The following is a 15872-nucleotide window of genomic DNA, read 5'->3' as shown; positions in this document are numbered from 1 at the left end:
CCCAGGAGAAACTGGACAGGGAACTGACACTTACTCTTCCTCCCATTTCCTTGGCTAAGGTTTCACCCAATTCTTTACATTTGCCTTTGGAACCCTAGATATTCTGTCTGTGTCTTCTAAATAGCAGGAAAAACGAGTCTGTTTCTTAGGACAGGTACTATTGGAGCCAGTGAAAGAGGAAGCATCCACTAAGGGTATCAAGGCTGCAGATGGGGCAATTTTGTTGATAAGCATTAAAGTTGTCTGATTCAATTGTATTTGAGTGCTTACAGTGTGCAGAGCACTACTGAGTTGGGGAGTGCAATAGAACAATAGACACATTACCTGCCCACAATGAGTTTACAGTCTAGAGTCAAGTTTACAGCGTAGAGATTAAGATGTTCCCATGTGGGGCACTAAGGGCTAAAAGAGAACATGTTGGAAGCCTATGAATTTATGAAGGATCTGGATAGGCTGATCATAAAATGTTCACCAGATCCCACACATCAGGACAAGAAGCTAGAAGTTAGTTGCTTCAGAATGAAAGGAAACCTTTTGACAAAGCTGGTAAGAAGCATGGAATCTTGGCAAAATTAATGGATGAGAAGTACATAGTGGCTTGCTGGGGGGAAAATTAGGAACACTCAAAGCCCATTCCTAAGCAGGATGGAAATGAAGAGCGCAAAGGTTACATGATTCTTCTGAGCATCTTTTGCTAATATTGGGACACACAATCTTGGGTTTCATGAACCCAATAAAGACGCGGTTTATGTTCTTGTAAATAAGAGTTGCCCTTAACTAAAAATCCAGAAGTAATGTTTAATCTCTCAGACTATCACTGATTTTCCATCTAGTATCATTGGAGGAGCCCACATGATAATGGAAGTCAGGAAACCTGGGTTATGTAGGTCCTACTCTTTTATTTTGCTTGTTTTATCTTGGGGAAATTAGTTGGGATATACTAATCAAATGCTGAGTTCTTTCACTTTTCTCTAGAAATTTTGAAGTGATTATATATGTTCTATGCAACTGTTACCACTATTTTCAACCACAGTTGTATTGCTGAGTGAGACATATTCCTCGAGAAGGGAGTGGCCCACAAATGTCCTATGTTATTAGGAACTAGATTCATTTTTTTTTCATTTTAAAAATATGTACCTTATGAAGTCTAACCCCATAGGAAAATACATTTTTCTAGAAGCAGTTTTGGCCAGTTAAAGAATAAACCACTTTCTTTTGCCTTTTTTTTTTTCCTTTCAGCCAATCGTGAAAGAGGTTAAAATCTCAGGTAATTAAAAATCCAAGAAGAAATTTTAAGGATTGTGGCCTAACTTTAAACCTACAAAGCAGTCTACGTGGAAATCTGTGGGCCTAGTCATTTTAGAGATTCTGTAAACAGTAATTAAAAGCAGTTACATACAGTGATATTTAGTTGCAACTAGATGAATTAGAGACCAAATGAAGATACTGGGTTTTTGTTTGATTTTACATGTAATCATTTTTATCCAGAGTTCATATTTACATTTTTTTAAGTTTTTGAGACCATAGGATATATAAAAACTGGGTTGAAGTCATGCATAAATGAACTTATGCCAGGCCAAGAAATAATTGGATAAACAGTAGCAATCTTAGGGCCAAATGATTAGAGCAGACCTGAACCCCATTTTGCTGCTGGGCTGCAAAAAAGACTGAGACAGCCTGGTCTGCTCCTGGAATCTTTTATATGCTTCCCTTCAAGGGTCAGCAAATAGCTTTTTGGCACCTTTTGGTTATCCTCCTGAGCTTTGTACCAAAAGATGCCAAGTGGTTGAAATTGGAAATTGGTTATCTGAAGGATAAGGGTTAAGAAACCACCAAAAGCAATCTACACAGACTTGTTACCCAACTCTCAAACTTCACCACTGTTGGGTTTAAACTTTTGCACTGGATTGGACAACTGGTCCTTAATTATTACTTTTTTTTTTCTTGTGATTCTCTCTCTTTGGTGTCTTTTGCCTTCTTCATGATTACGTGTAAATGGCTACCTTGCAAATTAAACCTCATTTTCTTTCTTTGGGCAATTTCTGTTGGTACTTTACCTCGCCTGTGTTTTCCAGTGCTTAGTGTTATTTATCTAGTCTTTGTGCAGTTGTAAAATCTGTTCTCATTGAGCTGTCAATCCACCACAGTCCCAGCCCACATTATTAGGAAAGGGTACAGTCTCCCATCTTTCTATGCTTCAAGGAACCGGGAATATAAAGGAATAATAGTATTTACTGAGCACCTCTTGGATGCAATGTGCTGTAATAAGTGTTTGAGAAGGTATAACACAAAAGTGATGCATCCAGCCCACGGGGAGCTTCCACCCTTAAGGCAGAAGGCTGAGTCAGTGGGTCTCACCAAACAGAACTCCATCTCTTCATAGCCGTTATCTCGTTTTATTTTCTCTTCTTGATCCATTCCTGTCAGCAGCAATGGGGGAAGTTGGCACCAGGGGACTGAATTATTGAGAAAATGAAAAGTGCTGAGACCAAATATAATCAACTCTCCAAGAAAGCATCCATCCTATTGTTAGAAGAAAATCATCTGGGATGACCACTGTCTGCTTTAAACCTAATTCAAAGATCTCCAGGTAAGTAGGTAGTACAGACATACCCCAGGGATACAATGATGAAGGAAGGAAGCTCTGTCAGCCTGTCATGTTTCAAAATAGTGGAAAACCCCTGTGCATTGTAAGCAAGGAGTTACTGAATGCCACCTCCCCTAAAATGGCCAGAATGCTGCGGGATACTCCTGGTGAAAAGTTTGGCCTCATCTCTGCCTATGAGAACTTTTTTGTCCCTGGTTGCAGGGACAATACCCAGCTCTGCCTCTCCGTACTTGGCTTCCTCACTACCTGTAGAGCGATGCTAAATTTTGGGCTTTCTACCTATTTATGGCACCCTAAAGCCTGTCTCCAACCTCTACTGACTGACCCATTAAATACTTTGAGAAAGTCAGGTGGATGACAGATTACAATCCCCTAATGGCTTGATTGAACTTCTTGAGGGAAGATATGTGTTTTTTACTTCTAATGCACTGTTAGCTCTCTTAATTGGTTCCTTTGTAAAAATAATAATTGTGGTAATTGTTAAGCACTTACTATGTGCCAAGCATTGCTTTAAGCACTAGGGTGTACATTCAAGGTAATCAGGTTGGATACAGTCCCTGTCCAATGTGGGGCTCACAGTCTTAATCCCCATTTTATAAATGAGATAACTGAGGTCTAGAGAAAAGAAGTGAGTTGCCCATCATACAGCAGACAAGTGGTGGAGGCAGGATTAGAACCCACATCCTCTGTCTCCCAGGCCTATGCATCGAGGTACCTAGTGAGCTCTTAGTAAATACTATTGTTATTAGAGAGGGGATAGGTGGTGCTTTTGAAATAAATTAGGTTGCTTGGATCAATATTGCTAGGCAACTCTTAAAACTTAAATGGAAAAACTGTAAGAAGGCTTTTATTCCTGGTGGATAATCCTTACTTTCAAGTGTGATTTATAAAACCATTGGAGGAAGAGTTGTCTCACCAGAAGCTGTGGAGACCAACAATTAGAATTGTAGATATCCACACACTAAACATACAAATGGCCACCCCCAGCTAGGTTGCTAAAGACAGTGTAATTAGTGGTGGCTATGCTTACAGTGAGACAAAATGGAGTTAAATCTAATTCTGAAAATGAACTAAGGAAATTCAATTTATTTCATTTCTTCTAAAACCTAAAAGTTTTGTAAGTTTTATAAACGTTGAGGTATTTTAAAATTAAGTTATGAATCATCACAAATTAATTTAATTGGAATCTTGGAAACACTTGAGTCACTGTAGTGTGGTTCTACCACTAATGGATTTATTCGTTGGTTAGGCAAATAGCTAAATAGCTAAAAGATCTGTGCATCTATAACTATATGGTAACTCTGAGCTCCGTTTAATTCCATCGTAACATTAAGCGTTGTTGAGGGGAGGGAGAAGTTATGTGTAAACAACTTTACTTTCCATGCTTAGGCTATAATATGGAAAACGGGAGTATGTCAGTGGAAAAATAACACCCCAAAATATATGCTGAATTGTGAAACCTTTTCAATCCTGAGGCAGAGGCCTAGTTTTGGGGGACTCTGGTATCATCTTGCCAGATTTCTCCAGTCCTTCTGAATCTATTTATTCCCATTCTCAACACCTCAGCCGTGCTGTGGGGTATGCTCCACTGAAATTTTACCGTATCATGAAAGGCCGTATTGTGGGGTGCACCTCCCCATAGATGTACTGCAGTTTGTCAGAGCCAGTTCCAGTCTAAACTTGGCGCCCACCACAAGGGGAACGTAAGAAGCAGTGTAGTCTAGTGGAAAGAAGGATGGGCCTGGGAGCCAGAGGACATGGGTTCTAATTCCCACTCTGCCACTTGCCTGCTCTATGACTTTGGGCAAGTCACTTAACTTCTCTGGACCTCAGTTTCCTCATCTGTAAAATGGGAATTAAATCCCATTCCCTCCTATTTAGACTGGGAGCTCTAAAATGGGACAGAGACTGTGTTGGGCCAGATTATCGTGTACCTACCCCAGTGCTCACCATGGTCTCATGAGAAACATCAGATTCCCCAGCAGAAGTAGAAAAAAGAAGTAAGCAGACAACTTCTGGGAGTCAGTGACTGTATTTTTTTTTAGCACAGAGGTGTGGTCACTGCTACAAAAGGAACTGATAAAATCCAACACTTTAGTGGTAGTCAAACCACTTATTTGAATTCCCTGCACTATTGTGGCAAAGCGCCAGAGGGGCTGGGTATCGCTTAGAGTTCCGATTTTATCACTTGGTTTCAAAGAGGAGTTAAAAAGGACTTCCAGATTTCACACCTGAAGTATCTAGGTCAACTCTAGGCCAGTTATTAAGTTTCGTAGCATCGTGAAGCTGTGTGACTGTGGGCAAGTCGCCTCACTTCTCTGTGCCTCAGTTCCCTCATCTGTAAAATGGGGATTAAGATTGTGAGCCTCGTGGGGGGACCACCTGATGACCCCGTATCTCCCCCAGAGCTTAGAACAGTGCTCAGCATTATTAGGAGGAAGAGGACGATCATCGCGCCCGCTGCTGCCCCTTTCCCCCGGCGGGTGCGCGCGCCGCCTGTGGCCACAGGAGGGCGCCACGTGCCGCCGGCCAAGCGGCCACGGGGGTCCCGGGGGCCGCAGGCTCGGGAGCGGCGGACGGGACCGGCCTTGGGCCAGCGGGACTCCCCGGGGGGCAGGGGGGGCGGCGAGCGAGCGGGCGGAAGGCCCACCGCCCCGGAGGCCTGGCCGGGTCGCCGGCCGAGGCAAGGGCGTTGAAGCAGTAGCGCTGTCCGGGCGCCGAGCGACCCACGTGCGTTGGCGGGCGGGGCCGGGGGCCCCCCGTGGGCGCCGTGCCGAGGGGCTGCGAGGCCCGCGGGAGACCCCCCAGCCCCAGCCCCAGCCCCAGCCCCAGCCGGGGGACGGGGGGAGGAGGCTGAAGCCCCGCCCCGCCCCTGGGTGGGTCCCGGCTCCTTTTCTGGCGGGGTCGTTTTGCATCGAGGCAGCGGCCGCCAGTGTCCGGCGAGGGCGGGGGGCGGCGGCCGTGGGGCTCGGCCCGGAGAGCCCATCGGCGGGCAGGGGGCGGCCGACCCGGTGCTCCCCATCCCGGTGCTCCCCATCCCGGTGCTCCCGGTGCTCCTCCTCTCCGGCTCCCCGCCGGCGGCGGGATGAACGCGCGCAAGGGCGCGCAGGCGGGCGCGGGGTCCCGGGGCCCCTTGGGCGGGGGGGCGCGGTGCCTGGCGCTGTGCCTGGCGCTGTGCCTGGCGCTGTCGGTGGGCTCGCTGGCCTCCTGCCTGCTGCTGAGCGGCCGCGCGTCCGACCTGCAGGCCAGGGTGGCGGCCCTCGAGCGGACCCTGCGGGACCTGCCCGCCCCGCCCCCGGCCGCCCCGGGGGACCCAGCAGACCCCCGATCCCTGCTCGATGCGCTGCAGCCCCACCTGGAGCGGCTCCTAAAGGAGGTGAGTGAGTCGGGAGCGGGCGGCGACCAGCCTCAGTTTCCCTCCCCGCTCTGCCAAGCGGAGGACCGTCCCGCTGTAGATGGGTGGGCGGAGGAGGAGGTGTCAGGGCTGGGAAGTGTCCCGCCGCCCTCCAGGTGCGGGCCGCCCCGGAGGGAACAACAGTAATGATCGTAACGATGGTGTCCGCTAAGCGCTTCCTGTGTGCCAGGCACCGTACTAAGCGCCGGGGTGGAGACGAACGAATCAAGTGGGACCCAGCCCCCCGTCCCACCCGGAGCTCACAGTCTTACTCCCCGTTGAACAGATGAGGCCCAGAGAAGCGAAGTGACTTGCCCAGGGCCACACAGCAGACCAGTGGCGGAGGCGGGAATAGAACCATTGGCCTGCTGTCTCCCGGGCTCTAGCCACTAGGCCATACGGCTTCAGCGGTCGGGACGATTGGTCCTCAATCCTTCCCCCCCTGCGCCCCGCCCGCTCTCAGCTTGCCGGCCTTGGTCAAAGCCCATCAGGCTGTCCGACCCCTCCGCTTTTAAGGGGTGCGTGGGGTCAGAGGCACAAAATCACCCAGGGTGGAGCCGCCCTCTTAGGCGAGAAGGGCGTAGTGGAAAGAACCCGGGCCCGGGGGTCAGGAGACCTGGGTTCTAATCCCCGCTCCGCTCTGCCACTGTCCTGCTGGGTCACTTAACCCCCTCCAGCTCTCAGTTTCCCTACCTGCAAAATGGGGATAAAACACCTATTCTCCTTCTCCTCAGAAGCAGCGCGGCTTAGTGGAAAGATCCCGGGCTTGGGAGTCAGAGGTCGAGGGTTCCCATCCCGGCTCTGCCACTTGTCAGCTGTGTGACCTTGGGCAAGTCACTTCATTTCTCTGTGCCTCAATTCCCTTATCTGTAAAATGGGAATAAAGACTGTGAGCCCCACGTGGGACAACCTGATTACCTTGTATCTACCCCAGAGAACAGTGTTTGGCACGTAGTCGGCGCTTAACAAATGCCATCATTATTATTATTATTCCCCCTTAAACGGGGAGTCCCACGTAGAGCAGCGAGTATGTCTGCCCCGATTATCCGGTATCTAGCACAAGTACCACAGTTATTATTATCAGGTCGCACTCGCTGCTTCCTTGTCAGGTCCTTGGGCTTTCTCGTACTAGCCCAGCGTCGCCTTTGAGCGGAGTAGGAAGCGGCAGGAGGGAGAGAGAGATGGTTTGGGGTTGCTTATTTGGGCTCTCAAGGTAGAAGGACCCTTGAGAGTGATGACAAGGTGCAGGGAAAAGATTATCCTTTTCTCCTAAGCCCTTCCCTGGGTGAGAGAGTGGGAAGGGGAAACAGGATCTCTCTTCCCTCTCTCTTCTCTGCCCCTTCACCCCCCCCCCCCCCCCAGAACAAAACTCCGGGTGCAACCCAAGGCTTATTATTTTAAAATGGTATTTGTTAAGTGCTTACTATCTTTGTTGGGGTAGGTACAAAGGTAACTCAAGCTGAACCCGGTCCATGTCCCCCATGGGACTCACAGTCTTAATCCCCATTTTACAGATGAGGTAGCCGAGTCACAGAGAAGTGAAGTGATTTGCCCACGGTCACACAGCAGACAAATGGCAGAGCCGGAATTAGAATTCAGGTCCTTGTGACTCCCAGGCGCACCACGGTCGAAAGGGAAGCTGAGGTTTCAGAGGGACCAGAAAGTCGTGCACGATTCCAGCCCAGCAGGTTCACAGAACTCTCTGAGCCTCGTGCAGTAGCTTGAGCTTCATCCTAGAGGGAGGGAGAACGTCCCCTATTTATGCGGTAGATTTGCTACCCTTCTAATCCTATTAATGCTACAACATGTCACCGCTGAGTTCAGAAACTGAGGCAATTGGTGAGGATTTGCACATTTTAAAAACTCTCCATCCTTCTTTGCCATGAGAAACAATCCCCATCCCTCCTACTTGATGGTCTTAAAACTGACTGCTGTTGTTTAGTGTGTATCCTATGGCCTCACATCGTGCTGAAGTGATTCTTGGTGGGATGATAAACTGGAAACGTTTTTTTCGGTGTCTTTAGCAAGTCTGTCCCCTAATTTTGAAGCCCATTAAGTCGAAAGAACTCACCACCCTTTTTTCTGAGAGTAAGAGATGCAAGGGAGAAAAAAAAAATCTCAGGCGGAGCAGAGCAATAGAAAATATCGCAGTCGAGCATTTGAGCACTGTTTTTTGAAGGATAGGGCTTCGCTTTATAATTTTCATGTTTCATCCCTCATCAGCCTTAATGCCCACTGAGTTGGCTGGTGAGTGAATTGGAAAGTTTGCTTTAATACACCCACACCCCTTTTCTGTCCAGCTGGAGGAGGACATAGTACAGGGCTCTGCTCACAGTGTTCAATAGAGGACATTAATTGGAAGAATGATACTGTGAGGGATTTTTACCTTCAGAGAGTTGTGGTGTTTTTTTAATCCTTCTTAACGAGAGTCAGACAGAATATTTGGGAATCCAAGAACTTCCACCCAGAGTTTGACAGTTATTCTTTGTCATACTGGAGTTGGGTTTGATCTAGTGGTTTGAGGTATAAAACACAAAAGACCCAGATGCCTGGATACTGCTGGGTAAATTCAAGTTTGACATTTGAAGAACCAATTGTTTTACTAACTACCTTCCTCCAACCACCCCAGCCCCGTCCCCCCGGCTCCCCCAGGTGTAAATTGAAAATTGATGACCAAATTTTAGTTGAACAAATTAAGTTATTTTCATAGTTTCAAAGAAAATTTAGTATGTTAGCCACAACAGTTAATTCTGTTTCTATCTATTCTTCCACTAAATATCCCTTGGATGGGAAATATATGCAGTTTTAGGCAGCAGTAGCAGAAGAGTCCCTTGCTGAGATTAGCAAAGTGTGGGAAGCTGCTATTGTGAACGCTCAGATGTAAACTGTTTAGGGAGAATACAAGTGCAACTGCATAAATGGGTTCCAAATAGAACAATAAGCTTGTCGAAGCATTTAATAAGAAGAAATGACTAATAAATGACTCTAAATACAGTACTTAAAATCTAGTAAAATGGCAAGAAATGCAAAACCTATCTCTTTGGAAAGACAAGGTTTAATAAGGATTGATTTCTCTTTACTTTTTTTGTTATAATGAGTCCATCTTCAAGCAAATGCGTGCTAACTCTCCCCTAAATTATATTTGTTCACTAATTTTTCCTTTTGACATCCAAGTGATTTTGATTGGTTAGATCACTTGCACCAACAAGTTCATTTTGTGAGGCTACTCAGATCTACAAGGTGGTAGCTGTTGCCACACAAAAAAACAAAAAACCACAACCCAACCAAGGGGGAAAAAAATTGGCACTTCATGGTTTCAAGAGAAACTTTTGAAACAAACCAGCAAAAACCTCTGTTGATCTAGAAGATCCAGATCTTTTGTCCCCTGAAGGTCTGAGCAGGAAGAATGAAAGCTGAGCGAGCAAAGACTTGGGGGAGGCTCTCTGATACGGATGATAAAGGCTAGCACACATAAGGGAAAGAGGTAAATGGAATATTCATGTTCACTTTGCTGCATTAAAGCACTCCTCCCCTGCAAGAGGAGATCAAAGCACAAAACCCTTTGGAGGGGGCCTATTCCTAAGTGAATGTGGCAAAGCTTAAAAAATGAAAACTCGTCAGTATGGCCATGATGGTTAATCGTGGCTCCAATGAGAATTAAAGGGGAAACCTAATTATGCATTTGAAGTGGTTCCCTTTAATGAAATTTTACGCAAATTACTTAAATACACGGATTCCCTGCCCACCCCAACTTGGCAGTGATGGGGGAATACCTGGAGTTAGAATATAACAGAAGTCTGAATCCAGAGCTTATAGCTTTCATGCCATAGTTAAATTTTTTATGTGAGGATTAGAGAAATATTTAGTTGTATACAAAGCTGGATTTTTTCCTTCCCACACAATGGATTTATTGTTGCCTCCTAGCTTCCCATTGTCCATGCTAATCATTTTCAGCACAAGGGAAACTCAAAGCTATAAGGGTAGAACTTTTCATGTGAGAAGGGAAAAATGCCTTCTTCCTCTGCCCCCTTACCCCCTTACCCACATTAAAATACAATATAGTTTATTTTTTTTCCTCTAGACTGTAAGCTCCTTGTGGCTGGGAACCTGTCTACCAACTCTGTTGTACTCTCCCAAGTGCCCAGTGCTCTGCACACAGTAACCGTTGGATAAATATCATGGACTGATTGGACAGCTTTACTTCTGCCAGTACAACTACACTGTATCCATTCAAATAACTCATCTATTTCCAAGACCTGTGCCTCTGTAGGGGTTTGAGTAGAAGTAAACCAGGCACTTGGATCCGAATGCCTGAAGTATCCATCCCACCCTCAGCCCCACAGCACTGGCGTCCATTACCAAAATTTATTTTAATGTCAGTCTCCCCAGCTAGACTTGTAAGCTCCTTGTAAGCACTTAGTCCAGTGCTCCACACACAGTAAGTGCTCAATAAATACCATTGATTGATTGGGTAGCTTTTTATCTACCAATAAAACTATAGTATATCCATAGGAGTGACTCATATTTCCATATTTCCAATAGACAAAACTTGTGTTATTTCCAATAGACAAAACTTGTGTCTAGAGATGAGTGATAAGGTAAGTTTGAGTATAAATTGGTAGGTATCATCCCTGCCAACAAGGAGCTTACAGTCTAGAGGAAAAGACAGACATTTAAAAATCAATTCCAGATAGAGGGAGCAGGAGAGTATAAGGATATGTATACTATTATAACAACTGTGGTATTTAAGCACTTACTTTATGCCAGGCCCTTTATTAAACACTGAAGTGAATGCAAGCAAATCTGCAAGCCCACATGGGGCTCCCAGACTTAATCCCCATTTTACAGATGAGGTAACTGAGGCCCAGAGAAGTGAAGTGACTTGCCCAAGGTCACACAGCAGACAGGTGGCAGAGCTGGGATTAGAAACCAGGTCCTCTGACTCCCAGGTCCATGCTCTGTCCACTAGGCCATGCTGCTTTTGCAGTGCTATGGGGATGGGGTGAATAATGGCCGAATTCCTGGGGTTGTTGGGAAGGATAACTAATAATAATAATTAAAAAAAAAGAGATTGTAAAGGACATTGTCAGCGGTAAGTGCCCTAGCTATAAATGCTCCTTGATAATCATAACAGTGATCGGGAATGTTTACTTGAGTTCTTAAAGAGCCCAGAAGGAGCCCTTCCCCTGGGGAGATTCAAGCCCAAGTGGTTTACCTCCACTTCATTTAGTGGGTTGCGCTTTTGGCCATTCAACTCAGTGACTGGCATCATGTCCACTTACAGATGGGGAAGTGAAAATGGGTTCAGAAGTGGGTCAAGTGGTTTGCCCCAAGTTCAGCCCTGCGCAAGCTTGAGACCAGTGTCTCATGAGATACCAGTCTTTTGGTGGGATTTTAGAGCCTTTGAGAAGTTGCTGGGAACTCTTTTTTTAATTTGGCGGGTGTGGGTGAGTTCTTTAATGGTATTTGTTAAGCGTTTACTTACTGTATGCCATGCACTGTACTAAGCACTGGGGTAGATACAAGCTAATCAGGTTGGACACGGTCCCTGTCCCGCACAGGGCTCCCAGTCTTAATCCCCCATTTTATCAGATGAGGGAACTGAGGCACAGAGGAAGTGAAGTGACTGGCCCAAGGTCACACAGCAGACAAGCAGTGGAAGTGGAATTAGAACCCACATCCTTCTGACTCCCAGGCCCGTGCTCTTTCAACTAGGCCATGCTGCGTTCCTTTTTCAGATCCTTCTTTGCAGTGTCAGTCCCTTTAAGAAAGTGCCTCCTTACTCCCATCTCGTGCAGAGATTCGAGAAGCAGTGTATCCTTGTGGAAAGAGCACAGGCTGGAAATCAGAAGACCTGGGCTCTAATCCCAGCTCTGCCGCTTCAGTCAAAGCTGTTGATTGAGCTCTTTCTGGACTAAGTGCTTGGGCGAGTATAGTACAATAGAGTGGGTAGACACGATCCCTGTCCTCCAGAAGCTTACAGTCCAGAGGACTTGTCTGCTCTGTGTCCTCGGGAAAGTCACAACACTCTGTGCCTCGTTTCTTCATCAGTAAAATGGAAATGCAATACCTGTTCTCCACCCTTTTTGGACTATGAATCCCTTGTAGGATAGGGGCTCTGCCTGACCTGATTATCTTCTCTCCACCTCAGCGCTTGGCACAGAGTAACGGATGGCTCAGTTATTATCCCAAAGGGTGAAAGAGCAGCTGATCATGAGAGCACAGTACCCACCTGCTTCCTTGGGAGTCCCTGGCTGAATTTGTGAAATGGGGGGAAAAACGAAAAAGACAGTTTCTTCTGAAAGAATCTTAGCAAGTTTGGGTTTTTGCTCAGAGGTCCAGTGAGGGTTCCTTATTGTCAGCTTTTGAGGGAGGATGGAGCTCTCTGGTTTGTTCAAGTGGCCGTCGGTTCATTCAGCGCCCTGGTTGTCAAGGAGACAGATGCTCACAGGCCTCCAGAATCAATGACTCTTCTCCATCTGTTTCCTGTCTGAAAAGATGAAAACCTCCAGACACCAGCTTGGAAAACCCCATGGGACACACTCTCCCATTGAATAACAGGCAGCTAAATAATAACGATAATGGCCGTATTTTAAGCGCTTACAACTTGCCAAGCATTGGACCAAGCACTAAGTTAGATACAAGGTAATCAGGTCAGACACAGGCCCTGTCCCACGTGGAGCTCCCAGTCCAAGAGAGATGGAGAACAGGCTTTGGATCCCCATTTTATAGATGAAGAAACTGAGGCCCGGAGGGGTGAAATGACTTGCCCAGGGTCACCCAGCAGCTAAGTGGGGGAGTTGGGGTAAGAACCCTGGGTCCTCTGACTCCCAGGCCCACGCTCTTTCCTCTAGGCCATGCTGCAATTAATTCCTGATAGGGTATTGTTCCACTTATCACCTGTTGTGAGGAAGCAGGTTGGGAAATGCCAGAGGTGTATTTCACCAGCTAAGGGTTCGCCTGTTATGCTCTATGGCCCAGCGGGGTCGGGACTGGGAGAGGCAAGACAGCACCAGGGGTGATGAGCAAGCCACTGTCACTATAACCCATTCTTCTGCACAGGTTCTCAGTCCTGAAGTCTCAGGCCCCAGGCTCGGCCGGCCATCATTCCCGAAGGGGATCAGTGGAGTCCTCAGATGTAGGTGTTGGAGGAGCAGCGTGGTCTAGTGCAGAGGTCCTGAATTCTAATCCTGCCTGCACCCCTCTTACCTGCTGTGGGACTGTGGGCAAATCACTTCACTTGGCTGGGCCTCAATTTCCTCACTTGTAAAATGGAGATTAAACCACTTGTACTCTCTCCTCCTTACACTGTGAGCCCCGTGTGGGGTGAAGTCTATCAGAACTGATTAGCTTGCATCTATCCCAGTACTTAGTACAGCACTTGGCACATAGTAACTGCTTCACAAATATTATTATTATCATTATTTTTACTACTAAGAATGATAATAATAAGCATTTGGGGGTGGGACTGTCCAAAACCTCTCCTTGTAGGGAAGAGTGTCACCTTGACCATGTTGTCTTCCCTGTTGGAGAGGGCAGTAGTAATACAGGGGTAAAACACACAAGTCATGAAGCAGCGTGGCTGGAAGGAGTTCCCAATGGTGCCATGCTGATCGGTGTGGGGCTGGATGAAATCTTTTGAGCCCTTGGGTATTTTTTCAACAACAGATGATGATAATCCCACCCAGGCTTTTCCTCTCTCATGGTCAGTTTTTGGGTGTATTAAAGGGATTTTCTCAGCTGATATATTTGACCATTATTATGATGTCTTTTGCAGTATTAAGTAGAGGTCTGGCATTTTTAAAAAATGGTACTTGTTAAACACTTACTAGGTGCCAGACACTGTACTAAACACTGGGTGGTCAAGGTCATTAGATTGGGCACAGTCCATGTCTCACATGGGCCTCACAGTCTTAATTCCGATTTTACAGATGAGGCAAGTGGGATGCAGAGAAGTGAAGTGACATAGCCAAGGTGACACAGAAGACAAGCGGCAGAGCCAGGATTAGAATCCAGGTCCTCTTGACTCCCAGACCCATGCTTTTCCCACTGGGCCACACTGCTTCACTTCCCTTCTTGGAATCTCAGCCTCTGGTAGCTTTTTTAAATGACATGTCTTTTTCATTTGATTTTTATTTTCCTCTTCTTAGGAAATTGCTTTTAAAGCACCTATTTTTTTTAATTCTCAATTTCCCTGAAATAAGTGCTTTGGGATAAACAAAGCCATTTGGTGGTCCCTTGAACCCTTATGCTTTCTACCATGGGATCATTCCAATTTCCAATTTATAAGTTTACCACTTGAAAATAACCCTTCCTTATTTTTGTCCCTGGGTTGTAGTAGCCCACAAATACCTCTCCAGCTTGCCTGGCTAAGTGGAATCTTTTTAAAGATCCTCTTCAAATGTTTTGAGTCTTTTTTTTTCCCCCACTGGATCTTCTTTCATTATTTACTTTTAGGGGAGTGGCTTGTTTGCCTATGCAAAGAACTTGACCATATTGTTTGCAGATGTAAGGGATATTGCCAGATAAATGAAACCAAGTAGGGACTTTTTTTAATAGCTCTTAGAAATCTCAGAAGGAAGACCCTTGTGTTTATTACAAATGAAGCAAAATGAAGATTCTGGATTCATTTGCACATTGACTATTTCCTCACATTGAAACTGACCAAAATTGAAGAAGGAAAAACTGACTTGCCCAAAGAAGCCATCTCATTCAGTGAAGCGTAGACATTAAGTATGTTTTTTTAAAAATGTAGGGGCAGGAATGAAATGAACAGGATTGGAGTTTTTTTTAATAGGCCCTTCTTAGTGTTTTTAAAAGTGTGTGGGCGAGGGAGTTTAAAAACAACTGTTGGGTCAGCTCAGATAAAACTCCCTCCAGAGGTACCTTACCACCTCCTGTGAGGAGTAATAGTTTCAAACTGTTCATCTCTTTAGCATGAAGGACTTTTGTTAAGCAAGAATTTGCTTACTCAGCTCCCTGTATTATTTATAATGCTGAAAAATTAAATAGGAACTCCATGTAGAAGTTGCCCGGTTTAAAAATAAAAAAGCCAGATTTTAAAAAAGAAAACAAAACCAAAAAAAAACACAAAACCCACACAAAGTCTGGAAGTGCAATGGAAAAAATGTAAGCGTTCATGCTTTGTAAGACCTCCCTCTGGCCTGGTCTTCCAGTTCATTTCACAAGTGGTTTACAGGGTTTGAAGATCCTGAGTGAACTGGGGTCTTCAAGAGGCAGAAAATGAATTTCTAGTGGAGGGAGCGATCTTTCGATGCCTCCCTAACTCCCTGGCCACAGGGGTTGATTCGCCACCCACCTCCAGAGGAGGATCTGTTGAGGGCCAGAGCCATCTTGGAGTCAGTCATATTTATTGAGCACTTACAGTGTGCAGAGCACTATACTAAGCGCTTGGGGGAGTACAATAGAACAGATACATTCCCTGCCCACAATAAGCTTACCGGCTAGAGTTGTCGGTCATCATTTGTTTATTAGTGATGAGAATGATGCTGTTAAGCACTTACTGCATGCCAGACTCTCTGCCAAGCAATGGGGTAGATACAAGACAATCAGGTCAGACACAACCCCTTCCCTAACATGGGGTGCACGGTCTAAGTAGGAGGGAGACCAGTACTGAATTCCCATTTTACAAATAAGGAAACAGAAGCCCAGAGAAATAAAATGACTTGACCAAGGGAACACAGCAGACAAGTGGTGGAGCCGGAATTGTAATCCAGGTCCTCTGACTCCCAGGCCAGTGCTCTATCCACTAGGCCAAGCTGCTTCCTAAGAACCAAAAAGACCCTGATTTGATAGAGCACCTAAAATTATTTTGCAAAAGACTTTCCCATTCATTGTCTTGTCTTATGC

At 46.0% G+C, this 15872-nt stretch overlaps 1 protein-coding gene across 3 annotated transcripts in view; it reads left to right on the top strand.

The window, feature by feature from the left end:
- The first annotated feature begins 5604 nt into the window (after positions 1-5604).
- COL23A1 (collagen type XXIII alpha 1 chain) overlaps positions 5605-15872 on the top strand; it is a 236615-nt gene continuing 226347 nt past the window's right edge. The window contains exon 1 of one of the 3 annotated variants that reach the window (XM_029052706.2): positions 5605-5984. In XM_029052706.2, coding sequence (XP_028908539.1) covers positions 5694-5984 — 291 coding nt within the window. In that variant the 5' untranslated portion in view covers positions 5605-5693. The remainder of the gene's footprint in view (positions 5985-15872) is intronic. The other 2 variants (XM_029052707.2, XM_029052708.2) reach the window with 2 other exon arrangements.

Source organism: Ornithorhynchus anatinus, chromosome X2, assembly GCF_004115215.2.
Source record: "Ornithorhynchus anatinus isolate Pmale09 chromosome X2, mOrnAna1.pri.v4, whole genome shotgun sequence".
NCBI classification, from domain to species: domain Eukaryota; kingdom Metazoa; phylum Chordata; class Mammalia; order Monotremata; family Ornithorhynchidae; genus Ornithorhynchus; species Ornithorhynchus anatinus.
The sequence above is the reverse complement of the archived record's forward strand: the minus strand, read 5'-3'. Positions and strand labels throughout refer to the sequence as shown.